At 52.9% G+C, this 25,378-nt stretch overlaps 9 protein-coding genes across 9 annotated transcripts; 3 read left to right on the forward strand and 6 right to left on the reverse strand.

Moving 5' to 3' along the window:
• Positions 1-556: 556 nt before the first annotated feature.
• On the reverse strand, positions 557-1,448 carry ASPVEDRAFT_89615 (uncharacterized protein; the record flags this gene model as incomplete). The annotated part of the gene is made up of 2 exons (XM_040818659.1): positions 557-1,019; positions 1,078-1,448. 2 exons carry the CDS (start codon positions 1,446-1,448, stop codon positions 557-559), a joined length of 834 nt encoding a protein of 277 aa, XP_040674155.1.
• Positions 1,449-1,588: 140 nt separating this feature from the next.
• ASPVEDRAFT_395477 (uncharacterized protein) lies at positions 1,589-2,491 on the reverse strand. Its single transcript, XM_040811943.1, has one exon. It carries the CDS (start codon positions 2,341-2,343, stop codon positions 1,690-1,692), a length of 654 nt encoding a protein of 217 aa, XP_040674156.1. The 5' UTR covers positions 2,344-2,491; the 3' UTR covers positions 1,589-1,689.
• Positions 2,492-2,877: 386 nt separating this feature from the next.
• ASPVEDRAFT_47540 (SDR family oxidoreductase) lies at positions 2,878-4,604 on the forward strand. The gene is made up of 4 exons (XM_040813811.1): positions 2,878-3,373; positions 3,422-3,735; positions 3,794-4,164; positions 4,219-4,604. Exons 1-4 carry the CDS (start codon positions 3,334-3,336, stop codon positions 4,250-4,252), a joined length of 759 nt encoding a protein of 252 aa, XP_040674157.1. The 5' UTR covers positions 2,878-3,333; the 3' UTR covers positions 4,253-4,604.
• On the reverse strand, positions 4,365-5,759 carry ASPVEDRAFT_47541 (HpcH/HpaI aldolase family protein). The gene is made up of 6 exons (XM_040813812.1): positions 5,520-5,759; positions 5,349-5,469; positions 5,161-5,289; positions 4,869-5,091; positions 4,696-4,812; positions 4,365-4,634 (listed from the first exon to the last, which is right to left on the reverse strand). Exons 1-6 carry the CDS (start codon positions 5,585-5,587, stop codon positions 4,480-4,482), a joined length of 813 nt encoding a protein of 270 aa, XP_040674158.1. The 5' UTR covers positions 5,588-5,759; the 3' UTR covers positions 4,365-4,479.
• Positions 5,760-5,914: 155 nt separating this feature from the next.
• Positions 5,915-8,544, reverse strand: ASPVEDRAFT_203884 (putative MFS peptide transporter). The gene is made up of 5 exons (XM_040809412.1): positions 8,185-8,544; positions 7,594-8,130; positions 7,285-7,544; positions 6,640-7,239; positions 5,915-6,580 (listed from the first exon to the last, which is right to left on the reverse strand). Exons 1-5 carry the CDS (start codon positions 8,186-8,188, stop codon positions 6,161-6,163), a joined length of 1,821 nt encoding a protein of 606 aa, XP_040674159.1. The 5' UTR covers positions 8,189-8,544; the 3' UTR covers positions 5,915-6,160.
• ASPVEDRAFT_395715 (uncharacterized protein) lies at positions 8,419-9,556 on the reverse strand. The gene is made up of 2 exons (XM_040811949.1): positions 9,107-9,556; positions 8,419-9,020 (listed from the first exon to the last, which is right to left on the reverse strand). Exons 1-2 carry the CDS (start codon positions 9,281-9,283, stop codon positions 8,649-8,651), a joined length of 549 nt encoding a protein of 182 aa, XP_040674160.1. The 5' UTR covers positions 9,284-9,556; the 3' UTR covers positions 8,419-8,648.
• A 57-nt stretch (positions 9,557-9,613) lies between these two features.
• On the forward strand, positions 9,614-10,906 carry ASPVEDRAFT_395795 (uncharacterized protein). The gene is made up of 3 exons (XM_040811952.1): positions 9,614-10,065; positions 10,121-10,260; positions 10,324-10,906. Exons 1-3 carry the CDS (start codon positions 9,943-9,945, stop codon positions 10,658-10,660), a joined length of 600 nt encoding a protein of 199 aa, XP_040674161.1. The 5' UTR covers positions 9,614-9,942; the 3' UTR covers positions 10,661-10,906.
• A 6,550-nt stretch (positions 10,907-17,456) lies between these two features.
• On the reverse strand, positions 17,457-20,795 carry ASPVEDRAFT_47552 (uncharacterized protein). The gene has a single exon (XM_040813813.1). It carries the CDS (start codon positions 20,787-20,789, stop codon positions 17,679-17,681), a length of 3,111 nt encoding a protein of 1,036 aa, XP_040674162.1. The 5' UTR covers positions 20,790-20,795; the 3' UTR covers positions 17,457-17,678.
• Positions 20,796-21,640: 845 nt separating this feature from the next.
• On the forward strand, positions 21,641-25,312 carry ASPVEDRAFT_47554 (uncharacterized protein). Its single transcript, XM_040813814.1, has one exon. The coding sequence runs from the start codon at positions 21,757-21,759 to the stop codon at positions 25,030-25,032; it is 3,276 nt and encodes a 1,091-aa protein (XP_040674163.1). The 5' UTR covers positions 21,641-21,756; the 3' UTR covers positions 25,033-25,312.
• Positions 25,313-25,378: the final 66 nt, after the last annotated feature.

Raw genomic sequence — 25,378 nt, forward strand, 5'->3', positions numbered from 1 at the left:
ACCATTGCGCGCCATTCTGAAGCTTCCTTGGAGTTTTGTGTTATCTTGCGGTGCTTGCTTAGCCATGCCAGAAATAGTCAAGCAACAGGTCGTTGCCTGCCTCAGCAGCCGGATATGGAACTATCAGACATCGTCCACGGTGCCCTTCCTCAGTTCAATTGAAAAAAAAGGAAAACAAGCCTCTAAGCCATTCGGGAATCTGTTCTTCGCCACCCTGTGAATTGAGATAATTCGTGTATGCCTAGCTCTGATTGCTTGCTGCTGATGGAACAGCCTTGTACAGACTCATCATTATCACAGCCGGATAATAACTGCTGATTTATGGGCAATGTTACATTAATAGATGAATTGTCAAAGAAGTTAGTAGACGAAGAAACTTAGAAGAGCTAGTTTAGCTGCGAGTTTGGTGCGATACAGGCTGTTTTATAGTAAGGATGCATCCAGTTCTGACGGTGTCAAAGAACCCCTGCAGAAGCTATACCTGGTATCCTCTCCAAGCCACTTCTGACGACACATATCACAGCGAGGAATTTGTATACCCCCGTAATCAAAGAAACTAAAATCCGTAATATCGGGAACACTGAGACTCAGTCCCATGTATACCATGCAGTGGACACCCCCTAACACTCTTCTTCCTCGTGCCCCAAATATCAGAAGTGGCAGCCCATAGCAATCGAGGAGCAACCGCAAAGTATTTCTGCGCTTTGGCCTTTTGAATTAACTTTTCCACGGCCTGTATCTCGTTCCCTTGATCTTGGTAAGGTCGCATGATCAGACAAAGGAATTCCAGCCCATCAAGTTTCTTCAGAGCCCTGGCAATAACACTCCATCCAGGCAGGGGCAGACATTCATACCGAGACAGATATACACTCCGATTTTCCGGTAAGAATTCGAGGGAAAGGGTTCGGAAGGAGCTTAGGCGCTCTTTGGGCATATATTTGCAAAGCTCGGTGAGGGTGTAGGGGTGTTTGATGTAGAAACTGTTCTGCTGGTAGAGCATGTCGATTGTTTCGTAGTATCTGTATACCACGAGCATTAGAGTGAGTTTTATGTGCTAGTGAGTTATCCAAGACGTACACGCGCTTACAGCTTCTCAGCATATTCATCACCCTTGTCTGTCTCTGTCTTGGAGGGATGTAGGTGCGCCGCTTTATGGCGTTTTTGTTGGGCGGTTTTTGACGAGGGTGGCACTTGAAATGGTCTTCTCTACATTTGTCGCAAAGGTCACCGCTGCGAGTCTTCTCGTACTGGTGCTCCTCCGGGAGTTTGCATAGAAAGCTACGGAACCTGCAGTAGCATCCGTGCACCCAGGAAAGATGGATGGTTGTCGGTGCGACGAAGATATCTTTGTAGATTATGAGTCGTATCTCTGGAGGGAGACGGAAGAGGGGTGATTCCTCCTGGCTGAGAGGTTCCTGCGGCTGTTCTGTGTGTTTTGGGTGAGCCATTTTTCTGTTTTGAGTAGAGGTGCGCTTTCGTTTTGCCATCTTGCTGATTTTGGAGTGTGGTGAGATGACTTGAGACGAGGGATGAGCGGTTCAGTGCCGGAAGCAAGGCACTAGATGTTTAAATTGACAGATAAATAAATTTAAAGTTACAAAGCAGGCGTGCCACCTATACAAAGGGTATCATGAGAGTGGCTTGATAAACCCAAAACAGCAAAGGCCTCAATTTTCACGAATACGCTGGTCAACACGGAAAGTACCTGCACGGGACATTGCTTCTCTGATGAGCTTCTGAACTATAAGTAATCATGGCAAACTCACTGCTCGTGGTAACCTGGTTGAAGACCCAGCCCGCCTCTAGGACCCCGGGATCGTCAATAGGCGAGGACGGTAGGGATGGAAATGCTTCATGGCTGATTTGAATGAGTGGCATATCTCCGGCAGTTGGTAATTCGAATCGACTTAACGTTTCTACTGTTAAGAATATCAGGATATAACCCTTTAGGTACAGTCGAGAACCGAACCTTGTCTTCGGTGGCGTGACCGCTTGTAGCATTTGAGAATACCCCATAATGAAAGCATGAATGTAGGTATTGATATGCACATGGTGATGAATGAGACCACCTCTTCTATCGACCAGCCCATATTGGCAAGCAGTGGGGCGATTGTATACCTCAGTATTGGTGGAATTATGAGGCACTAATGATACCAAGTTGATAACTCTTGGATATACTAGGGCGGAAAAGAGACAATAAAAGTGTGGCGAAAAGACTATCGGAGCCGGGGTAGGCATTGATATAAGTCTCAATGTGCCTCGACTGCACCGCTGACAGGAAGGTGGCACGCGAAGGCCTAAGCGCTCGATGTTCGTGTCATCCTGGTGGCCCTGGTTGGGCATAACCACAGGAATGCAATGGTTTAATCGTCAAGGTCAGTCCCGCTTTACCCTGAGGTTGGCGCTGCATTAACGTTAGGCAACAGGGCGGGAACTGACCTGCGTTACTTCTTCAGGAGCATCGAACGACCAGACGTTTTGGTCCTTGAAGAGTGTCAAGCTAGACCGCCGAAGAGGCATTGAAGTAATCATCCAAAGGCCCAGATCGCCGTGGCTGTGCTGTCAAGACAACCACCTATAGGCTCAACAACCACACTAAGGAAACAGCATCAAGCGGTGAGACTGTCCACCCCGCTGGATGCCGCTTCCAGCTCGTATGGCCGAGCCTCACGAACGCCTCAAGCATGCAGGGGTCTGCGCCCTGATCATCGTAATTTCAACCTTCAGACTCACCAGACACGTGGGGAGGCCGAGAGGAGGTTCGAGACTCTCTTCTAGACTCTGTTCTAGACCGGGACAGTCCTCGACTTGACGGTCTGGACCTTTCCTAATCTCATTGTCATTAAAGGCATGTTTTCTTTTGCGAGGCTCTGTTGCTACGGACTGGGGAGCAAAAGCCTTCGCGGGGATCGAGATTGGGCAGGGCAGGCGAGAGCAGGCCTGGACTCTTGGTTTTATCTAGCCGCAGCGTCTAGCTTTACATGATAGAACTATCAGCTCCAGCTGTGCGAGTACAGTAGTTTATTGATGTTGATATCCCCGTGGTTTATGCCGACAATGAGGCCCGGACCGTCCCGCCCGCAAACGGAGGGTCAACTCGACACCACGACCCTATATTATACACCGAAAATTTAAACCGTCAAGAAACATCTATAGGTTAAATATACCACAGAATTGAATCTATAATTCGGGTTGCTGCGGCTTGTCTCGCCATGACTCATGCTGGTGTGGGTCATGTTGATTACACAGCAACTGTCAGCAGGACATTCTTCAATCTTTTTCTCGTCTCTTATATGCATCTTCTCAGTCCATTCTGTATTTCTAGACCACACAATGTCACCCAAAACCTTCATCGTCACCGGTGCCTCGAGGGGTAGGAACCCAATTATATTCTGAACCCCATTAACTAACCACAATGCAGGCATTGGTCTGGCAGCCTCCAAATTCCTGCTGACAGCCCCTCAATCCCACAATGTGGTCGTGATCGCCCGTAGCGCTGAGCCCCTCCAGAAACTCAAAGAGCAGTACCCAAAGCAGGTCGAAGTGCTGACTGGCGATCTCGCCGATCTATCCCTCGGCCAGACAGCGGTCGATCTAGCCCTCCAGTCATTCGGACGTCTAGATGGATTAGTTCTGAACCACGGCGTGCTCGGCCAGGTGGATAACATTGCCGTGGCCGATATAGAACAGTGGAAGCACGGATTCGATGTTAATTTCTTCAGCCTGGTGGCTTTCGTACGTTACCAAACAACTCAACTGAAATGGAAAGTGGCGTTAACATGATACCTTCCAGGTGAAAGCCGCACTCCCCGCGCTCCGCGAATCCAAGGGCCGGATTGTCTTCACTTCATCCGGAGCCTCTGTCTCAGCATTCAAGGGATGGGGTATGTACGGCTCAAGCAAGGCGGCCATGAACCACCTCGCTCTGAGTCTCGGGGAGGAAGAGCCCGAGGTGACGTCCTTGGCGATTGAGCCGGGCTTGGTCGACACGGAGATGCAGCGCGAGATTCGTGAGGACCGCGTTACTACTATGGACCCGCAGTTCCATTCGTTCTTCACTTCGACTCATAAAGGTGGGGGTTTACTCAAACCTGAACAGCCTGGTCATGTTATTGCGAAGACTGTTATTGGGGCGGAGAATTCGTTGAGTGGGAAATTTTTCTCGTAAGTTGTGCTTTATCATTCCAGCCCTTTACTTCTATGACTGACGGGGAATAGATGGAATGATAAAGCTCTGGAAGCTTTTCAATAGACTATCAAGTCTGTACATAGGCAAGTATATATCGCTAAGATGTTATCAATAAAACTAGAGGTAGATCGAGCACCTCCGTCCGTGGAATGCGTAGGAAAATTATAAATTGAGGGAAACGATTAACCTCCCTCATTTGTTTGAGATTGAGGTCGGCTTATGCAGTAAAAGCGCGGTGTTGAATAGCTTGGTATCATTTATACAGTTATGCTAATTCTCGCAATACGCGATTAGTATCCATCTCGAGGTTTCCCTCCCTCAACCTGGCCACTCGCTACTCCAAGCTCGCGCAGCATACCGCCACCCAAGACACCCACGTCCGTGATAATCGAAACCATATCGAAGCCCTGTTGAGCGCGGTTCTGCGCGTCTGTGCCATCGGTACCTGCTGGCCGTTAGAAAACCACCACTTCCATAACCCAGAAACGCTGGATGGAAAAACGTACAGAAAATCGCCGCCTTCTTGCCAGCAGACTTGGCCGCTTTCAGGATCCGCTGGATAGCAGCCTCGTGCTCTGGTCCACTGCGCTGGACACCTATTTGCTTTGCGAGATCGAAGGGACCTACAACGGATTAATCGAATGTCCTGGTATAAATAAGTTCAACCATTTAGACTCACCAATCAGCACACCATCCAACCCCGGCACCGCAGCAATCTTCTCAACGCTCTCCAAGCCAGACTTCGACTCGATCTGCACAAAGACAGCGGTCTGGTCATCCGCCGCCGCATCGTATTGCGGACCGGAGACATCCGGGAATGAATGCAGCGCGAACATCGGCCCGTACCCTCGCGATCCTGTTGGGGGGTACTTGCAGTACTGCACGATCTTGGCAGCGTCCTCCTAGACTACTAGTCAACGACTCATATTCTCTTACACTAGCATCGGTGGGAGAAAGTCTGGCTGACGCACCTCGGAGTGACACATAGGAGTCACAATTCCATGCGCGCCAGCATCAAGGGCACGCTTGATCAACCACTCTTCACCCCAAGGAACACGGACAAGCGGGCTTGCGCCTTCGGAAGCGACAGCATTCGTTAACTACATAGCATAGTGTTAGTTTCCAACCACATAAACTCCTAAAACCATAGGGGACAAACTTCATAGTAATCCCGATCGGTAATCAGACCGTGCTCGGCATCGACCAGGACCCAGCTGAATCGGTTTGCGTGTTGCGCTGTAGAGCGGAGGATTGTCTTTGCGACGCCGGAGCCGGGGAGACTGGGATGCCATTAGCTTCATAATACACAGCCATCTTCGAGGAGGCGTACGTGAGCCAGAAACCGTATGCGGTCGATGTCGTCTGCAGGGCAGACTTGATAGCAGTGGTGACAGCCATGGTTGTATCTCAATCTTGACGGACGTGTACAAAGGATGGAATGTATGTGGATAGAAACTCGAAGAGTGGGATGACAGAATGACAGGAGGGGAAGATGCAGTGACACGCAGTGAAGACAGAAGACAGAAGACAGTGAGGATGGCGGGGGGGAGTTCCCCGCAGTCACTGTTGACTCCTCGGTCGCTCGGCCTTTCTCCGAATCGCTCTCGGCAAAATACCCCCCGAACAAACCGGAAAAGCGGCCGGTTTGCTGCCGTTCGGAAAAGCGGGTGCCGATGTTTATATATTGGACTTTTCCGGCATCGAATCGGATACTGCGGCGGGTATCTCCATTGCTATCCGGTCTATGACTTTATACTTATGAGCATCAACCAAAGAAAGCTGGACCATGAATCTACATATCGCTTTCAAATGGACCAAGAAATTGAAAAGGGCAAGATCCAGGAGAGTATTATTGGGCGTTCTCTTATTTCCCTGCAAGTACGTATCCTACTAACACACAGCAACGCAACATACCAACTCCAAACAATGAACTACTCTCAACACCAGACTCGGGTAGAATGAAGTAAGTCGTCACTGCTTCGGCGAAATCCCAAACTCCTCATTCTCCGCAATCTTCGGCACCGCACTCGTCGTCTTATTCCTCTCATTCTCCTGCACAACACCCTTCGTACCCTCCAGCTCAAGGTTATACTCCGCATTCTCACTAAGCACATACTCCTCCTTATCGATATGGCGGAACATAAAGTAGAAGATGACCGTGAGGATGCCGCCAGCAATGGCAGGCCCGCCCAGGTCCCACGTGAGATAGGGGTCGCGGATAACAGACGAGCAGGCAAGGCCGATTGCATACGCGAAGGCGGTGTTGAGCAGGTTGATTGCGGAGACGAGGCCGCGCATGTTCTTGGGGGCGCGCGAGTATGCGATTCCGTAGGCTGGGACGTTGACGAAAAGTTCCGAGATACCGCCGATGGCGTACGGGATTGCGATCCACTGTTACCAGTTTGTTAGCTGTCTAGACATCCCTGTTTTGGGGGTGGGGAGAGGCGTACCCAGATGGTTATCGGGGCGACGAGGGAAACGCCGTCCTCGTCAACGCAGGTTTCAGACGAGCCGTATTTACCGCACGGACCGAGCTTGTACGCGTAGTAGTTGATAACTGTATATCCGACACCCGCAAGGGAAGACATAGCCAGACCGGTGGTGATACGAGCAACAGGGCCATAGTGAATATGGAAACGGCGCAGGGCTGGGTACAGGATGTAGTTGAGGATAGGTGCAAAGACGATAATGCTGAGCGGGTTGAAGTTGCTGATGAGATCATTGGGCACGCCATTCGTCTCGAGCATTGTGGATAGGAAACTGGCAGCCTGACCGAGACCGTTGTCGTTGATGTATTGGATTGGGAAGAAGCAGAAGATTCCGGTTGCTTGGAATGTGCGACGCACGTCCTCGACGAACTGGTCGTCCCACCGGGTTCGGATGTTTTGGCCTTTTGCTGCGATGACGGATGGTTTCGCGGCATCCCAGAAGCCGTGGCGGCCGATGCGGAAGATACCTCCTCCTCTGAGGCAGATGCTCAGGACGCGGACGACGTTGGGAAGGTCGCTGCCGCCGGGAGGGAAGAGGACAAGGCGCTTGCGAAGGTAGAACTGCGTGGATTAGTACTGATTCAGTAATATCGGGAATCGCCATACCAGGACGAGAGGAAGCGGGATGTACAGGAACAGCGGCAGGATGAACGCCAGCCACCATCCAATGTACTTCTCGGCGTATGTGGTGGCAACCTGCATGAAGCCGCCAATATTAATGAGGAGGTAGAACCACAACATGGCGCGCTCAGAGGTGGCTTCAGGGTCGACAATAACCCTCTCGCCGCCCTTCAGCACCTTGATCTTAGCCCTCTCACGAGGCATCTGGTCGAGCAGCAGGGGCGAGACATTAGGCTTGAACATAGCTGCGGTTGTTAACATCCAACCACCTTCAACTACAAAAAGGCGACATACCTGCACCAACCGACAGCATATATAACGAGACAAAGTACGGCGCTTTTGCACCGCCGTTCGCCAGCAGAGTGGGCGCGCCCGCCCCGACCATGAGGACGTGGGCGGCACCGAAAACAAGAACACCATAGCAGATCATCCTGAAGCGACCGGTATGCGCATCAGAGAAGTATCCAAATATCATGGGCAGGGCATAGGCCAGCATGCTGAACGACTGGTTCACGGCATTGGCCTTGACGGTGCCCATGCCCAAAGCACCGGCGGTCTGCTGGGTCCCGCGAGGAGGGGCTCCGTATCCATTACCACCAGGAGGCAAGGGGCGATTGACAAAGTTCGAGATGAGGCCGGTGACACCCAGATAGGACGCGCGCTCCGAGAACTCGGCGATGCAGATGAGGTAGGCGACGATGGGGAGATTGCCAGGGACGCGGCGCAGGGTCTTCAACTCCTCCTCGGTGGGATATTCGTGGTCATCTGTGGACAGAGAAGCGTCCTCAACAGCAGGGACACTGGCGACTTTCTCGTTGGGCTCGTTGGCAGCTGCAGGCAAGGTCAGTATCTATCCGATTTGAAGATAAACTGGGCAATTCGCACCCATGGTGAGGGACTCGGGCTCAGACACAACAAACACCAAAGCTCAAGAGAGATCGCGATGAGGGAGCAAGAGGAAACGATCGTCGCTGGACAGCGCGCATCTTAAATACAGCAAGCCGATCTGGTCGACACGATCCAGGAGCAGCATCGCGTGCTCTGTAAAATGTAACCCTCTGTGTTGGTGCTGGCGATGGCGTCCAGGAACAGCCAATTGCTGCGCGCGGAATGAAACAAGTGAAAGAAGATAAGGGGAGGCTTATCACGCAATCTGCCTCCACGCAATCACAGTCGCCAGAAAACGACACACAGCGAAAGGATTCACCTTGGCCAACCAAGCATCCATGATAAGCACGCTAAGCACGCTAAGCACCCTCTAGCTTCTGGGCAGTTGGCAGTTCAGATGTTCGAAGGCTGGAAGGCAAATTGATTTCCCTTCTGTTGTCCTTTAACTCTTATATTAACTCTCATATTAACACAACTCCTACTAAGCCAACCCAAAGGCCATCCCAACCACGCCGTCTCATCCTGCTCGCACCCCCAGTCGGAGTAGCCGTCGCAGCGTCAGGCCCAGTTTCAGACGCAGTCTCTTTCGGATCCGAACTTTCAGTCTGCGAAGCACTGGCCGCCCCAGTAACCTTCCCTGCCCTCACTGTCACTGGCGACAGCTGCGTGACCATTTCACTATCCGTCGCCTTTTGCCATCTCCCTCCTGACATCCAGCTACAAAAGGCAGTGGAGGTCCCGTCAAGCGAGCACGTAATGCTTCGAAGACGTGTCGGGTCTTCTGTCCATGCGTCCACCACGGTAACGTTGTCGCCGTTCACGATGTAGCTCAGGTTTGTCGATCCCTCTACACGGCACGATACGGGTTCCATGCCTTTTGGGCAACTGAGAGAGTAGTAGTTGCTGATGCATCCTAAATTGGTGTTAGCAAGACATCGGACATCGGATGATCCATACTGGGAGTGCTCACGTTGCCGACGATCGAGGCTTGGAGGGAGGGACGCCCCCCAAAGTCAGGGAAGTACATCGTAGTGATGCTGCTCTCTGCGAATACAAAGCTGGCCATGGCCGGGAAAATAAGGCGTCTGAGGGTCATCTCGGGAATGGCCTAGACTGTGAGGTTGTTGGCAGAACGCTCACGCAGATAACAGAGGAAGAGTGGAAGGAGGCCGAGCCGGTAAATAAAGACTAGGAAACCGATTCCAACAGCCAAGATCAATTGAAATAACACTGCCGATCGGTTTGGGCACACAGCTTTTATGATTGGGTGTGATGGTCGTTCCACGATGCGGCGCTGCTTGCCTGCATATTGGCGCGACGGCTAATCCACGGCCCACGAAGTTGAAAAGGGGGCACCGAGATCAGGTCGATATATGCTGAGATAAAGAGAGAACGATACTATTCCACGGGCGCAAACACAGTGTCAGATCGGATACTCGATATGGTTAATCTTGAGTGTCAGATCTCCCGGCATTCGATCGATGGCACGGGGGAGTTCATTACAGAGCCGCCGGCGTGGATCGCGTTAAGAAACAGTTCAGATTAGACCAAAGATCACCTTCAGCAGCACCAATCAGCCTTCAGAAGCTGTCACGAAGTCGAACCCTTGGCGGACTAACTTGGGGCCCTTTGAGTTTTCCTTTTTAGTCTGGTCGGAACTGCCCGCCAGACTGCGGCGCAGCAGGATATTTATCCTTCATCCACCCCCAGCTTTTTATTTTGTTCTCGCCAGCGGGGTTTATATTCGCGGGCACAATGTTGCTCAATTTTGCCCTCCTTCCGGCACTCGCCTCGCTGGCTTGTGCAGAATCGACGGTCACCTCGATGTTGGCCGCAGGCATCAGCGGTCGCCAGGTGGATGCATCCATCATAAACAACGTAAGTAACATAATATAAGTCGTCCCTTTGTTTGCAGTTGAATTGACATGGAAAGGACGCCACGGCGACAACCTATTCTCTCAACTGCCACCGTCCAACAGACCACCAGCATTGCGCTCTCGGTATCACCAATAATGTTACGGCCGTCCTAGCTGGCGACATCATTACGTGGTGGAATAACCCGAAGGAAGAACCGTGGGTGTTGTCACATATCATACTCTGATATTTGGCCGTCTTGTTGGTACTAACAGAGTTCAGGACTATGACAATGGAATGCACCCCAGCCGGAACGACCAGGGCCACCTGCACCCGGACAATGGGAGCCGGTGGATATGGGAAGCCCGGTACTGAAAGCTTCGTTATCAGTACAAGTATATCGTACATGCCGGTTACCATAACTGCCGGGAGCGTTACTCCTGCGGAAACTTCTGCGTCTCAGACTGCAACGGGGAGTGAAGCGCAGCCCACAGGCACAGATTCCGACGCCGACAGCTCAGACGCCACCCCGACCGGTGGTGTGCCCAGGGCTACCGGTGCTGCGGGCGCTGGGGTTGCTCTTGGTGCGGTCGCTGCAGTAATTGGTGTTGTTCTATAACCTGAGTGTTTTGGGACGGAGAGAAAATGGCGTGGACATTGCGATGGCCGTATGTTGAATAGACGTTGACCAGATAATAGAAGACTTATATCGGAAAGAATCGCCAACCTTGAATATTCCTTTGACATGCCTGTTTGGGTGCTTGAGTCTTTGAATTTTGGTGGTCTAGGTATGACCTTGTGAATGCTGACGCGAGGTAGATTGATATCGACGACCATGAATATTTTCCCAACTCCTTCTTAAGCTCATGAAGGGCTTTTCATAGACCGAATGGAAATCTATCTCTTGAGCTTGAACGATCATGAAACCAGCTGATGGGGATAACACACAGGCCATATCGAACGCTACCGCTGACCACGGCTTGCCGGAAGAAATCCATTCACACCAACTGGAAGCTGAATAACTATCCTTCTAAGACAGCCTAAAGCCATGTTGGATATAGTCGTTCCTAGCAGCCTCCCAACAAACAGTCTGAGATATCGGAATGGACGATGTTTCCGTGCATTCAAAGCGGTTCAGCTCAATATCCTATTAGAAGGGATGTATTCAATGCTCGGTGCAGTCGATACTATTTGGAAAAACGACGCCTCTTCGGAGGGGGAAGGTACAGATGGTCGTGTCTGACTGAACGGATGACTGTCTTCGACCCGCAAGCTCTGCTCCCCCATTTCCCTCCGTCAGACTTGCGAGACTTCCATCAGAAATGCCTAGGAGTGCTCCATCGCCACCGCTCCCTGTTGTATTTAGGCTTCGAAGCAAACCTTGAGGACTAATCCGAGGTCTATCGCTGGGTCTGCCTTATCCCATAGAGCAACGGCCAGTTCGCTCCAGCACCTACCAGGAGGCCATTCGAAGTAATCTTGTACGAGCGAGGCCACCAGAGCATGACCCCTGACAGTCGAGACAACAGCACGACACAAGAAAGGGGAAGCAAACGGACCTGAAGGGCAGTCCAGGTTGCAACCTTAGGTAGATTCTGGTCGTTCACCGAATCGACCGTGCTCATACTCGCGTCGTGCTCGTGTCATGCCAATGCCATGATCATGGCGAGCGAGTATCATGTATGGCCCAAGTGGTTTCAGACAATCTGAAACCTCTCCCCGTGTGCCTGTTCTCGGTGACACATGTTCGCCAATATCCTGTTCTCAGGATAACCGTGTTGTCAGGAGGGATATGAGCTAGAGGCGTCTGCTTTGGACTCAGTCCGGGTCTAGGGAGGCGGTCGATGGAAGGCTACTGCTGCGAGGACGGGTTGCGCTCTTTGTTTAGGACATCCCTCATGCGTTTGGGTGCCTTGGGACAAAATTGCGGTCGTCGCTCGCGTTGAGACTCTGCGTTAGGTCTGCCAGGATTCGTGGGGGTGCCGAGGTTGTGCTTCCGTCAAGGACATCTATTTCAGGCCCTTGGGCACGCGTCAGATGGCATGGTGGTACACAAAGGTTGCAATATGAAATGGCATGATTAACATTGTGATTGTACACCATTCAACAGAGCCTCGGCTCGTCTATCCTCTTTGCCAGAGGGAACATGAACACGGAGCCTCCCGGCCCAAACGGGCAGCCTGAGCACCGGCACTCGCGTAAAGCAAGCTCAGGCGTCCTGCGTGGGATATGATGAGGTTCTAGATAGCTACATGAGGTCTATTGGGGTCTGCTTGGTGAAATTGCCCCGGCCATTCAGCCATTCGGCCCCCCGTCTATGTTTTGAGAATTACAAGGCGCTGTTTCTGATACTGTTCGAGAGCGCGAGCACTCGATCGGGTAAAAGCTCTCAACCAACACAGGAACGGGGGATCCGCAGGGAGACGTGCGGCATGCAACGCTCTGCCACTCCAGGTGTGATGTAGATCCGGATATAGGATGGTATCAATGATAGGTGAGGCGAAGCGCGAGAAGGAGCAGCGATCTTTCGTATGTTTGCTCGAGCTCCCTGCCAATGCCAATGTGAACATCCCTGATTCAACTTGCTATACTCTGCAGATCCACGGATAAACCCCAATCGGTGCCGCGCATGGTCCACCAGCGACCAGCGTGTACTTTCGTTAGGCCCCTTTCAACCACAAAGGTCAACTGGAAATATCCGGAATTAACAGAGCAGTCGCCGCTCTCTCTATCATGCTAGTAGCAGCACGTGCAATCATCCCAATATAGTTCAGGCTACGTTCGGAGATACAGGATAGTGCTGTTCTAGCCACCACAGTGGAGCCATCACACACTGGGACTTTGGCTTCGGACCCGGCGGTGGGTCCGATGCTACATGGGGGCCGTTTATCTCACTGCTTGCCCAGCTGTTGGGCCCGTTGGTGTCTTCTGGCTTCCGAACGGCTGTTGGTTCGCTAATTACTGTTCTTCTAGGTTTCCAGCACCAAATGGTCACACTGCTGGTGCCATTGAGCTTCACACTGGGAGGCAGACGGGAGGCCTCAACAGGATGGGACCAGACAATGCTTCGTTCCGCATCCAGCCCTGTTCTATTTGTGTCGGCCTCCCCAGTGACTGGCATGCTAGTCCGATTAAGGCGCTGACGATGTTTTTGCCGAAGTATACCCAGCCACGAGCGGCTCAGTTCGCCCTACAGGGGTTACCACGGGCTCCTCTTCGGTGCACTCCATGCCCACACCTCGATGGTGTGCACAGCCATAACGGACACCATCAATTGTTCTATTTACAGCTTCCAGCAACGACAATAGTCGCGGGTAAAAGGGTAAAAGGGGGATTAAGGGTAGACTACGCTCAGACAACCTCTAATGACAAGCGTCAATCTGTTTGGTCTCTTATCCCGATTCGGAAGGAGTAGGAAGTAAGGTTGACTTATGGCCTTCTGGCAATATCCGAACTGAATGGGGTCCACTCTCAACGCGTCTCGAGGTCTGTCCGTGGTCCGACTAAGGTGGCCGGTTGGGTTTGGCAATAATGACTCGTCGTGCACCTCTTCACTGACTCCTCAGCCTGCATTGCCTTGAGTTATTGCAAGGCCCACAGTGAAAACACGGCTTGAAGGATCCTTGTATAAATGATGTTCCTATCCCGTATATTGCACACCGGCGAATAACTGCTTGGTGATGAACTGCGACAGTGTTGGTCATCACCGCGTCAGTTGGGTACGACTTCGTCACCATTGGTCATGAACCGTGTCAGGGTTGAGTGAATCGGTTGGAAATTGCGTTCTTCATTAGGGAACTGCAGGCGCTTGTTAGAGTGAGCAGGCGAGCGGATCGTCAGGGCTGTCTGGGGCTTCAGCTCAAGCCAGATTTGAGTCCTCAAGACAATAGGATTTTCATCGGTAACTTGTTAAAGCCAATGGGCATGGTTCGTTTCAAGCAGGTGGGACTTGGAGACAGGAGGCTCATCGATTGTCGACGTTGAACCAGCCCATTGGATATGCCGTCTAGATGGTCGGGAGAACTGCGGTAGCACGACCGGTGTGGAGTTGACGTCTACTGTCGGGATTTGAGATAACTTTAAAATTGGATTTGGAATGGGATTTTCCAGTGAAAGTTCCCAGGGATTTGTTATATTTCGACCCACGTTGACCCATCGCGGTGGAGTGAGTGTCCAGGTCGATGAGGCCAACAAGACCGTCAGTTTTTCAAAACACCAAAATATTAATTTCAAGGTCTGGCTCGCCGACTGGCTTTGGCTTTCCAAGTTCCAGATTCACCAACATCACCAACAGAAACAGCCCCGCTGATCTCTTCATTCTCTCCAACTCGGCTTCGCGCCTTGCCCACCAACCCCGGCCAACTGCGGTCTACACCGTACCTCCTTGCCAAACGTACTTCTCTAGGGTCGTTGAACCCCCCGACTAGGGCCAGTCTCCATCTCCACTGCCAGTCTGCCACACGCGTCTGCCGAGGCGCCGACTCCAACACGGACCAAGCTGGGGATGGAAGGTGCGCAGCTCCTCATCGGCCCCGGACTGCCACCACTGTTGCCGACATCCGGTGAATTTCCCCCGCCCAGCCCACGATCACACCCTCTGGTGCCTGGTCGCCTGGCTGCCTGGCGGTTTGAAGCTCCGCTTTTGCGGCGAGTCGACAGAAGGATGGAAGTAGCAGGCCACGGTCATTCAGTTCCAGGTTCCAAGGGAAAGTAACCTCCACCCAGGGGCGTGGCCAACTGGATGAAATTAGTACGTAGCCGGCGAACAGACCGCCCGCTGAGCCCGCCGCGGTGCCGCCATCAACGATCGGCCGCGCGATTGAATCAAATCGATAGACGGCACGGGTCCGCACGGCAGTGACAGTCCTCCGGCATTTCCGTTTGGCATGCAAGCCGGCGTACGATACTTTGCTATGCGGTAGCTGAGTACAGGCACCGTGGGTCGACTGACACGGTGAAGGATATATTCATGTCGCGACTTCAGAGTCAGGCCCCGTGCAGAATTTGTCATGCCTCGGTTGAGGATAGTTCGCAACAATTCGCGAGCACAACGACCTGGACTGGCGGATGCACCGAAAATGATACGATGGACTAGCGCCGGAATTGCCGTTTCTGTGGGAGCTCCGATTGGTTTGGGAGATACTGCCGGATGCGGTTAAGCTACTGCGTATCGCTAATCTTTGCAGACATTGCGGCTCCATGTTGGGACCTGGACATATAAGGCGTCCCATCGGGCCATCACGTACTATATTAACTGCTGAGTTGGTGCTGAGCGGCTGAGTGGTGCAGATCGGATATGCACGGGAGAACGAGGCGTTGTATCGGAGTGGTCTCCGGCGACCATCTGGCTGCCAGGTGCGGAGGAGGGCCTGACGACGGACTGACGAACGGACCAGGAGGTGTTGGATGGCATTGTTCTGCTGGTATGGCGCAGCTTCGTGAGGCTGTACCCGGGAAGTATGGTGGGTGTTTCCAAAGTCCGGACATCTGCAGCTGTACAGTCTCCGGGATGAGTAGGCTCCGACTCGGAGGAGACGCCGGAGACGAGTGCAAGTCCGGAACGTCCATGGTGCAGCTCGTATATTCGTCTGGGTAAGCAATTTGTGGCTTACGCGCTGTGATTGGCTGTTCCAGAGTAAGCCAATTGCAAATTCTCCAGATTTGCAAAACCCAATACGGCGGAGCGGGCTGGTGGGTCCGGGCAGGGAGGAACCCCATTGGCCAACCGGATCCGGGCGACGAGTGGGAGATCAGCCCTGGAAAGAAAAGAAAACAAAATGACAAATGGACGCTGGGGAGAGTCCGGGCTCCCCGAGGGGGCCATTTTGCAAGACTGCAGGTGGTACAACTAGCAGAGCGTCTCCCTGTCAGCCATGGCCAGTTCTGCTCGTAAATTCTCATCTGAAGCTCAGTTCTGCAGAGCCCAGCAACTGTCGTCCGTAAGCCAGCTCGCCATGCATCCGTCCTCGAACACGCCGCATTCTTCTGCAGCGCGGCCGAAGCCCAAGCGGGTGATCACCGAGGCTCGCAAGATTCAGAACAGGGAAGCACAGCGCGCGTATCGTAAGTGCTCAAAGTTGACTCCAGCCCTCGTTGATGTTACTCGATCCTGCCTTAGGCTCGGTCAACGTCCGAACAGCACCACTGACTGCAGCCAACAACAGGCCAGCGCCAGAAGGAGCGCCAGAGAGCTCAGCGAGAGCTGCACGAGCACCGCAACCCTAGCGCTTACCATCACTTGCGGCCTCACCCGCCGCCTGTGGAGCAATCCCCAGAGCCGACCCCCGGCTTGCATGCTGCTGCTGCCGCTGCTGCTTATCCGCCGTCGTTGAGATTTCCTGTTCAGGGTTTTGATGGCGAGATCTTAACCCCGTCAACTAATGCCCATCCTCACCATCTCTCCGTTCCTGCGGCAGGGCCCGACCCGCTACAGAGCTATCCACATCCTCTGACTGACACTACCCCGGACGGTTCGACCTCCATGAGCCTCCATGAGCCGCATCGGCCCTCGCAGCCGTATCCCGGTTCCATCCAGCCGGGTCTCGATGCGCAGGGCGTCTTCCCCGATCTCGATGCCCTCTTCCCGCCGTCCGGTTCAGATCTCGATTCCCACGTGTCCAGCATCGACGAGTTCCTTGGCCCGATAGACGATGACCTCTTGCTCTCCTTTCAGGGAACCCCGGATTACAACCCTAACAGCTATCCTACCTCACCCATCCCACCAGCACCGGCAACGGGGGCCCCCCTCCCATCTCAAGCCGCACCCTCACCGCGCGCTTCACCCTCCCCCGAGATCCCAGTCGACCCTGAACTCGACGCCGAAGCAGAGCCAGACCCCGACTGTCCAGCACCACCACCGCCGCCACAATCCCAACCTCGACCGCAGTCAAATCAATCAAAAAACGACCCCCCAAACCTCAACAAACCCCCAGACTCCAGTCGCAACCCCAATCCCAATTCGAACTCGCATACAGAACCAGATACGAACAACCTAGCAGACCCCTACATCAACAAACTCAACACCCTGCGCACCTTTTTTTTAACCGGAACAATGTACAACGCGGAATGCCTGGGCATGAGCGTGGAGCAGTTCTTCGGCCTGAACTGCACCTCCCTGGGGTCCCCCTGGTACCAGGAGATACAGTCAGCAGCCACAGACCCGAAATCCCTGCTGGCGGACGTTATCGCAGCGAACCCGTTCATCCCGACGCATTTGCGCCCTACCCTGCCTCAGATCCTTATCCAGCACCATCCGATCTTCGACCTGATCCCGATGGCGGACCTGCGCTCGCGCGCGATCATCCTCAGCGCGACCCTGCCGCATCTGGTGGATATGGCGGATTTGAAGATGGATATTATTGATGGTGGGCTGGTTTGTAAACCTGGGGCTGGTAGTGGGCAGCCGTGGGACTTGAGGAGCTGGGAGGTGTCGCCGTGGTTTTGGAAGAAGTGGAAGTTGCTGCTGGATGGAGAGGGAGGTGGTTTGTGGGATGAGTGACGCTTTGGCAGGCTTGTTTCGTTTTTGTTATGTATTTGTTTTGCGTTCTATGCGACGGCGGCGTGAAGCGTGATATACTTTTTATACTTTTTACTATATACATATCATTTATAAACTGATTTAGAGCCTAGATTCCTTGTTAATATACGAACAACAGCTTCTCATCCTCAATCTTTCCAGTCTCGGCTTCTTTGACGACGCATGTCCAGCAGAAACCTTTATGTACAGGAAGGAGGCAACACTTGAACCCCCGAGCATAAGCAATGCTGACTCCTGTCAAGCGCACCATCCATGACGACCCAGACCGTAGTACCATCGGTCGGTCTGCTGTGCTCAGGAGCTCCTCCCAACAGTCAATTGAGACAAACTCTGCGCCGCTGGCTGCAATAGATGGATCATGGCCGCATTGTCTACCATGGGCTCCGCAGACCTTGAGGTTGGGGGAAGAGGCCAACGATTCGAGAATATTCAGGTCAGCAACCCATTCTGCCTGGTCATACATGGAGATTCTCGTCTCCAGATTATACGCCTCCATGCCCCTGAATGCAGAAGGGCCGCGGACCCTCAGAGGTCCCTCCCAGCCCGTAAAGGACATGTGTAAAGAGGAACCGTCGAACACACCTCCAGCCTGGCTGCCATCGAATTGGTTGTGGTTCACGATATGCCACCTCTCGACATCATGCTCCCTGACAAGCGGCTGCTCCGGTGCAAATAATAAAGCAATACCTGGTTTTCCTACATTTCCGATAGCGTGTGCCACAGCGCATGAGGCCATGTTCTGTGGTGGAATGGGATCGCTCAGTATCCGTTGGGCAATGAATAAAGAATTTCCACTTGAGATAGCCATCACTTTATCCATCTCGTCCACATCAGCTGATAGCGTGCCGGATTCAAACTGGAGGATTGACGCAAATGCTTGCTGGCGGGTAAGGGGGCTGGGATATATCTTGTCTGTTATGATTCCATCACGCGCGAGAGAGGCGGCTGTATACTTCTGGTTCTCTAGTTCTTCCACCACTATACCTGCCCAGCTCCAGGACCGTGGTGGCTGCTTTATAACGCTCATTGGCACTGTGAGGTGCGGTAGCTCACGCTTGTAATGCTCAATGACCCGACCCAGTGCTAGCAGAGAGAAGTGCTGGTCTGGACGATGAGTCGCGAGAAAGTCATCTATCCCTTGCATGACGATACCCAGGTCCAAGCACCCATAGCCAGCCAGTTCCTGGAGCACCGGAAGAGGGACCGTTGACCGTGGTATACATTCATGTGCTATTGGGGGTCTATCACGCCTTGCGTATATACCAGCCAGGCCCGGACTCCCAAGCACCAGGTCCCATATTACCAGTGTAGCCGACTTGGGTTCGTCTCGTAGGAAGCTATGGAAAGACTGGCGGTACAATCTGTCGTTGACTGACTCTGGCAAATCACTGGAATAGTATGGCCCCGACATGGAACCAAACTGGAGGCCATCCATCTCAGAAGACACAAACATCCAGTCCTCGTCATCTGGTATTCTGATACTTTCAGTTTCACACATCTCGGACTCATATTCGCTCCTACTTCGCTTTCCGCTGGTAGCACTCTTTGTCGATGATAGCCATGTATAGCCCCATTTGTTGTCTTCTCTGCGGAAGCGAATGATACATCCCTCTGAAGGCGAGCCATGCGATTCCCAGATCCGCTGAAGAACCTGCACTCGGTCCCTCGTTGTCTTTATTGCTCCCAAGGTAAATGTCAAATCCGCAACCCCAAAGAACGGAGGGTCAGAAGTATGCTTTTTGTTCCCTATCCAGGAGGTAGCGGAATTCGCGCCGTATCGAATAAGCTGTAGTGCCTTTGCTCGTTCCTCTTCAGCTCCAGACAAATAAAGCTCGCTGCCTCCTATCAACAGAGACAGGAGATGGAGATGGTTCATCACAGTTCCAAGCTCGGGTAGTTCCTCCTTTGGTATATTCCACACGGGTTCGCCGATATCCATATTCGCAATTTCAGGGTTTACTATCCAGTCTAGGCAAGCTGAGCCGCTCTGTAATTTCTTCAATGTGTCCTGGTACACGTCGAAACTGAACCTCCAGATACACTGCAGAATATCAGCAGCCGCAGAAAGGTTGTCCAAGCTGTCCAGCGAGGCCCCTAATATCAACGCTTGAAACTCGGGAAATGACAATTTCTTGGAGTCCCGCAAGGATGACCGCTTGCGTTGAACGGTTCCATAGTAGCGCAGGCTGGATAGAGGCAGCGACCAGTAGACGCCGTCCTGGTTGCCATTCGGGTCCTCATCGTAGGCAATGGAGAGGGTTGCAACTCCACTTGGGGCAATGAGGACATCCTTTTGGAAGACGTGCTTTTCTTTGGGTCCAAGAATCACCAAATCGGGATACAGGTGCCAGGAAGTAAGACCGAGCAGGACACCTCCGTCGAGTAGGCGCTGGGGCTTCCCCGAGACCAAGTTGTCCAGCGCTAATAGTGCAGTACGGAAGCTGTGGAGTACACTCCCATATACCATCTTCTTGCCAGATGCTGAGATCGTCATGCCATCCGGGGTCACTTGAGTCTGGATTGCCACCGACAGGTTATTGGCAATTAGCTCGACGCGCTTTTGCTGCTGCTTGACCGAGCTGTTATCTGCGACCTGGAGCCAAGAACGAGCGCTGGCATCCCAGGACTGCAAGCTAGACCAGTCCGTCTCGTAGAGCGCTGCCTGCTGAGCGAAGAAATTACTGGCCTTGTCCCGCTCCATGACCTGGTGCTTGATTTCCTGGCGCCGCTCGTCGACAAGCTCAACCCAGATGGCGGTTGCTTCCTGTGGAGACCATATTCGCGCCAGCATACAGGCAAGAAGATGCATCAGCAGTGCACAGCTTCCGCTAGTAGCGCCAGCCCAGATGGTGGTGGTATCAAGACCCAAATGGGGTCCGAAAACTCCATCTGCGATGCTCTTCGACGGAGCCCCAGTTTTATCTAGCTCAGATGCAATCTCACTAGCACGGGTACCATACGCTTTCAGCAGGGACGGCACCTCAGGAAGAACCTTTTCGAATAGAATGCCGAGTCGCCGGGCGAGGATATGGAAAGAGCCCTCCTCTGCCAATTCGCGCCGCTGCCTGGAGAGAGACTCTCCAAGCGGCAGCAGCTCGGCTGGGGCCTCGCACTTGAACAAGGAGAAATCGAAATTGGCGTGGAAAAGAGAGAAGTTGGCCTCAGGGTTGAGCTGGACCGCACTAGCCGCGACTCGCTGTATTGATGTCATTTCGCACGTAGCTTGGGGCACAGCCCAGATATGAAGGAGCACCGCCTGGTCTTAAATGCGTATTCATCTTGTTCATAGCTGGGCGCGTAGCGAAACACGTGGACCAATGATGCTGTACATGATATGCAGCTGCCGCGCCGTCTGTTCGCGATACAGCCTTGTCTTGGCCTGGAAGTTTGTAGTGCTTGATGACTTTTGGTAGAGCTCACTTTTCCCCGCGTACAAAGAAGCAAAATTACCGTGGCAGACACTTCAATTACTGCAATTATTCTGCCCTTGTGGTGATTATATCAAGCTGGGTGAGACACCCTGGCAGGGGTGATCTGATTCATTCTATTTATGGGACTCTTTATAATACAGATGAGTTTCTCGGGGTCGGCGTACTTGGACGGCAGTCAGTTGACAATACTTTCAAGCCATGCGCTTGATGTACTAAGAAGAACCTATCATGTGAATATAAGTGGAATAGAAGTCTTAAATTAGACTTGCTTTGTCATAGAATAAGTGTACAGTTATATCTTATTAAGTCTAGTTTATTAGACAATACTCGTTAACTAGAATCTAGCTGGCTGGTATCCTGAATACTAAGACTATTATAACTTAATACTCTACTATTAAGGAAAGCCCAAGTAGCCTAGGCCAGTCCAGGATATTCCACTATACACGTTGATATTCAGTACACAATTAAAGATAAGTGCAAAAATTACCAACAGGCTCAAGGTTAGTTCAGATGCCGCCAGAACGAGGCTGAGAAGACGCAGCCTTGCCATTTTGCATTTATGGTTGGCTCTCACTTGTCGGCCTCAGCCTTGCTATTAGAAGGAAGAAATATTTAAGTTAAAGCTTTGAATTTCCCATTTTCTTTCTCTTTTTTTGTCTGCTGCCGGATGAACTCACCCCGCAAAGGATACTAACTTCACAAAAACTCTTCTAAAACATTATCCGCAGGCTCTAAATATGGTTCAGAATGATGCGCCTGAGCCACTCCGACTACACAATCGCCTGGATCTGTGCGCTCCCACTGGAGATGGCCGTGGCCAAGGCGATGCTGGATGAGATCCATCCAGCCTTGCCCACGCGGCCCAGCGACCAAAACACCTACGTGCTAGGGACGATCCGATCGCACCATGTTGTAGTTTCCTGCTTGCCGTCCGGTGTCTATGGAACAACATCAGCAGCGACCGTGGCTGCGCAGCTACTGTCAACGTTTCCCGCGATCCAGTTCGGGCTCATGGTTGGCATCGGCGGCGGGGCGCCAACAACAGCAAACGATATCCGGCTGGGTGATGTCGTCGTCAGCACGCCGCAGGGTACGCTGGGGGGTGTCGTGCAGTATGACTTTGGTAAGACCGTCCAGGAGGGCGTGTTCCAACGAACAGGCGCATTGAACCGCCCGCCACAGATCCTCCTGACGGCCGTTTCGAAGCTGAGGGCGGACTATCTCGTACAAGCGAGCCAGGTTCCGTATCTGCTTGCTGAGATGCTGGTGCGCTATCCCCATATGCAGAGCGGGTTTTCATCGCCAGGGCCCGAGAATGATGTCCTTTTTGATGCCACCTACGATCATCCGGACCCTGACAGATCGTGCCATGCATGCGACGCCAGCCGTGTAGTGTCTCGGCCCTCGCGAACAGGACTTGGCCCAGTGATCCATTACGGGGTTATTGCGTCTGGAAACCAAGTGATGAAGCACGGAGCCACCCGCGACCAACTGGCGAAGGAGCTCGGCGTCTTGTGTTTCGAGATGGAGGCAGCGGGCCTCACGGACAGCCTACCGTGCCTGGTAATCCGAGGGATATGTGACTACTCGGACTCACACAAGAACAAGGACTGGCAGGGGTACGCTGCGGCAGCTGCAGCAGCCTGGACAAAGGCATTACTTGCAGTCATTCATCCCAGCCAGGTCACGGCGCCTCTGGGCCGCGCGCCCCGCCAGCATACCTGGATGATCCCGTTTGAGCGAAATCAAGACTTTGTTGGGCGGGCAACACACCTGGGGCAGCTCATGCTGAGTATCCATCCAAACACAGACCCAGAGTGCTGCCAGAAGACTGCCATAGTTGGGCTTGGGGGGGTGGGAAAGACGCAAATCGCCCTCGAGGCTGCCTATCGCCTGCACGATCTTGATCCGGAGTGTTCCATCTACTGGGTGCCGGCGATTGATTCCACCAGTTTTGAACAGGCCTACCGTGCTATTGCTCGGGACCTTCGCATCGGCGGAAAGGCAGATGACAAGGAAGACATTAAACCGCTGGTGAAAACGGCCCTCAACCAGGACACCAGCCATCGCTGGCTCATGGTCGTGGACAGCGCCGACGATCCAGAACTGATGTTTAGTCGCGGCGCGACTGGCAAGAATGAGGTCGCAGAGCCTCTTGCTTCGTATCTGCCATTCGGAAAGAAAGGCTCAATTCTGTTCACGACGCGGAATGAGATTGTCGCAAGGAGAGCAGCAAAGAGAAACCTGGTCAAGGTAGAGCCGATGGATGCCACTGAAGCCCAGAGCTTGCTGGAGGCCAAACTGGACGCCTCATTGATGGTTGACGCGAGCAGCACATTACGCTTGCTGGACCTTCTCACCAACCTGCCCCTTGCCATATTGCAAGCCGCGGCCTACATGAATGAAACGGGCAAAACGGTCTCGGAATACCTGGAGATCTACGAGTCGGACGATATGGAGATGATCTATCTGTTGAGCCGGGAGTTCGAAGACTGGGGCCGTTATGACACAGCCCATAATCCCATTGCCACGACTTGGTTGATTTCATTCCTCCAAATCTCCAAACGTAACAGCCTGGCTGCCGACTACCTTTGCCTCATGTCATTCCTCGCCGAGCAGGACATCCCAGGCTCGTTATTGCCCCGGGATGGGAGGGCCAGGATGGCAGACGCGGCCGCGACTCTCAAAGCATATGCATTCATTACCGAACGGAAGCAGTCAGATTCCTATGATATCCACCGCCTGGTACAGGTGTCAGTGCGGTATTGGCTGAAAGAAAGAGACGAATGGGGGGTATGGGCGACCAAGGCAGTGCAGCACCTTGCTACGATCTTCCCTGATCCCGACCATGAGAATCAAGACATATGGTCTAGATACCTTCCGCACGCTCAGCACGTTCTTGACTTTAGGAAGGACGCCAGTGATGCCGCGATGGAGTGCACGTTGCTGTCCAAGGTCGGGTTCGCGTCTCAATTTCAGGGGAAATACAAGCAGGCGACAAGCCTGCACTGCACCGCACTGGACCTGAGAAGAGCAACCCTTGGAGAGAGGCACCCGTTGACCATGAGCAGTATGAGCGACGCCGCGGCAACAATGCGCAGCGAGGGTAAATACCGACAGGCGGAAGAACTGCATCGAGAGACCCTTGAGTTGCGCAACCAGGTACTCGGGGAGAAGCACCCGGATACACTGACCAGTATGAATCACCTCGCCATCGTACTTGACGACCAGGGAAAATATCAAGAGTCAGAGCAGATCCACCGACAAACAGTTGAGTTGATGCAACAGGTGCTCGGCAGGGAGCATCCAGAGACATTGGCGAGCATGAACTGCCTCGCTAGTGTAGTCTACAGCCAGGGACGCTACAAAGAGGCCGAGAAGGGATACCGGGAGACACTCAGGCTGCGGGACAAGGTCCTTGGAAAAGAGCATCCTGACCGGCTGCGGACGATGAACAACCTTGGCCTCGTGTTAGATGACCAAGCAGAGTACGAAGAAGCGGAAGAGATCCACCGACAGAACCTGCAGATTATATCGAAAGTACTGGGCAAGACTAACCCCATGACGCTCGGAAGCATGAACAACCTGGCCCGGGTACTCAACCGGCAAGGCAAATATGCAGAGGCAGAGCAGATGCATCGCGAAGCCATCACCCTCAAGGAAGAAGTGTTTGGCAACGAAAATCCGTCCACGCTGAGAAGTAGAAGCAACCTGGCCGTTGTGCTGTTCAGGCAGGGGAAATATACAGAAGCTGCGGACTTGCATTCGGAAACTTTAGGGCTGCGGCGGGAGGTCCTTGGAAACGAGCATCCGGAGACACTTGTCAGTATGAATGGTCTTGCCGATGTATTCCTTCGCCAGGGGAGGTATCATGAGGCAGAACAGCTCTATCGACAGACTGTTGAGATTCGTGAACGTGTTCTTGGGAAGCAACACCCACTCACCCTTGAAAGTGTGGATAACCTTGTCGCTGCCCTAGAGAGCCAGAAGCACGAAGAGGCGGAGCAACCTCAGCCAGCCTGAGGGTAAAGTATAAATACCTATAAATGCTGCGAACAAGCGGTACTGAGTACTGAGAGCAAGAAATCGCCTTCGCCGTGTCGAGCCCTAAAACGCTGGGCACGTAACACGTTGATGGTACCTTGCAGGCTCTTTCGCTTAATACCGCTTCAAAGATATGAACATAGCCAGACCATCGGCACAGGCCGCCTTCCAACCGGACTCCAGCCGTACAATAGGCCAGAGAATTTCAGTCCGTTTGTCAGCTTTCCAAGTCGTGCAATGGGGCGAGCAGGGTTGCAGCACCACATGGTCAACAGCTCCCTGCGCATGCAGCGCAACCGCAATTAACTGATTCGCCGCAATCAAC

This window comes from Aspergillus versicolor, assembly GCF_001890125.1.
Source record: "Aspergillus versicolor CBS 583.65 unplaced genomic scaffold ASPVEscaffold_15, whole genome shotgun sequence".
In the NCBI taxonomy this organism is placed as follows: Eukaryota; Fungi; Ascomycota; class Eurotiomycetes; order Eurotiales; family Aspergillaceae; genus Aspergillus; species Aspergillus versicolor.

Bases quoted from the DNA above. Each gene is read 5' to 3' on its own strand.
- ASPVEDRAFT_47554 (XM_040813814.1), top strand. From the start codon at position 21,757: ATGATGCGCCTGAGCCACTCCGACTACACAATCGCCTGGATCTGTGCG.
- ASPVEDRAFT_203884 (XM_040809412.1), bottom strand. The intron at 7,545-7,593 runs GTATGTCGCCTT...TAACAACCGCAG, and splicing joins TATGCTGTCGGTTGGTGCAG to CTATGTTCAAGCCTAATGTC. The intron at 6,581-6,639 runs GTACGCCTCTCC...AACTGGTAACAG, and splicing joins TCGCCCCGATAACCATCTGG to TGGATCGCAATCCCGTACGC.
- ASPVEDRAFT_395795 (XM_040811952.1), top strand. From the start codon at position 9,943: ATGTTGCTCAATTTTGCCCTCCTTCCGGCACTCGCCTCGCTGGCTTGT. The intron at 10,066-10,120 runs GTAAGTAACATA...TGACATGGAAAG, and splicing joins ATGCATCCATCATAAACAAC to GACGCCACGGCGACAACCTA. The intron at 10,261-10,323 runs GTGGGTGTTGTC...AACAGAGTTCAG, and splicing joins AATAACCCGAAGGAAGAACC to GACTATGACAATGGAATGCA.
- ASPVEDRAFT_395715 (XM_040811949.1), bottom strand. From the start codon at position 9,283: ATGACCCTCAGACGCCTTATTTTCCCGGCCATGGCCAGCTTTGTATTC. The intron at 9,021-9,106 runs ATTTAGGATGCA...GGATCGACAAAC, and splicing joins CCGATGTCTTGCTAACACCA to CTGAGCTACATCGTGAACGG.
- ASPVEDRAFT_47552 (XM_040813813.1), bottom strand. From the start codon at position 20,789: ATGACATCAATACAGCGAGTCGCGGCTAGTGCGGTCCAGCTCAACCCT.
- ASPVEDRAFT_47541 (XM_040813812.1), bottom strand. From the start codon at position 5,587: ATGGCTGTCACCACTGCTATCAAGTCTGCCCTGCAGACGACATCGACC. The intron at 5,092-5,160 runs GTGCGTCAGCCA...CTAGTAGTCTAG, and splicing joins CTCCTATGTGTCACTCCGAG to GAGGACGCTGCCAAGATCGT. The intron at 4,813-4,868 runs GTGAGTCTAAAT...AATCCGTTGTAG, and splicing joins GTTGGATGGTGTGCTGATTG to GTCCCTTCGATCTCGCAAAG.
- ASPVEDRAFT_395477 (XM_040811943.1), bottom strand. From the start codon at position 2,343: ATGCCCAACCAGGGCCACCAGGATGACACGAACATCGAGCGCTTAGGC.
- ASPVEDRAFT_47540 (XM_040813811.1), top strand. From the start codon at position 3,334: ATGTCACCCAAAACCTTCATCGTCACCGGTGCCTCGAGGG. The intron at 3,374-3,421 runs GTAGGAACCCAA...ACCACAATGCAG, and splicing joins CGTCACCGGTGCCTCGAGGG to GCATTGGTCTGGCAGCCTCC. The intron at 3,736-3,793 runs GTACGTTACCAA...GATACCTTCCAG, and splicing joins TCTTCAGCCTGGTGGCTTTC to GTGAAAGCCGCACTCCCCGC.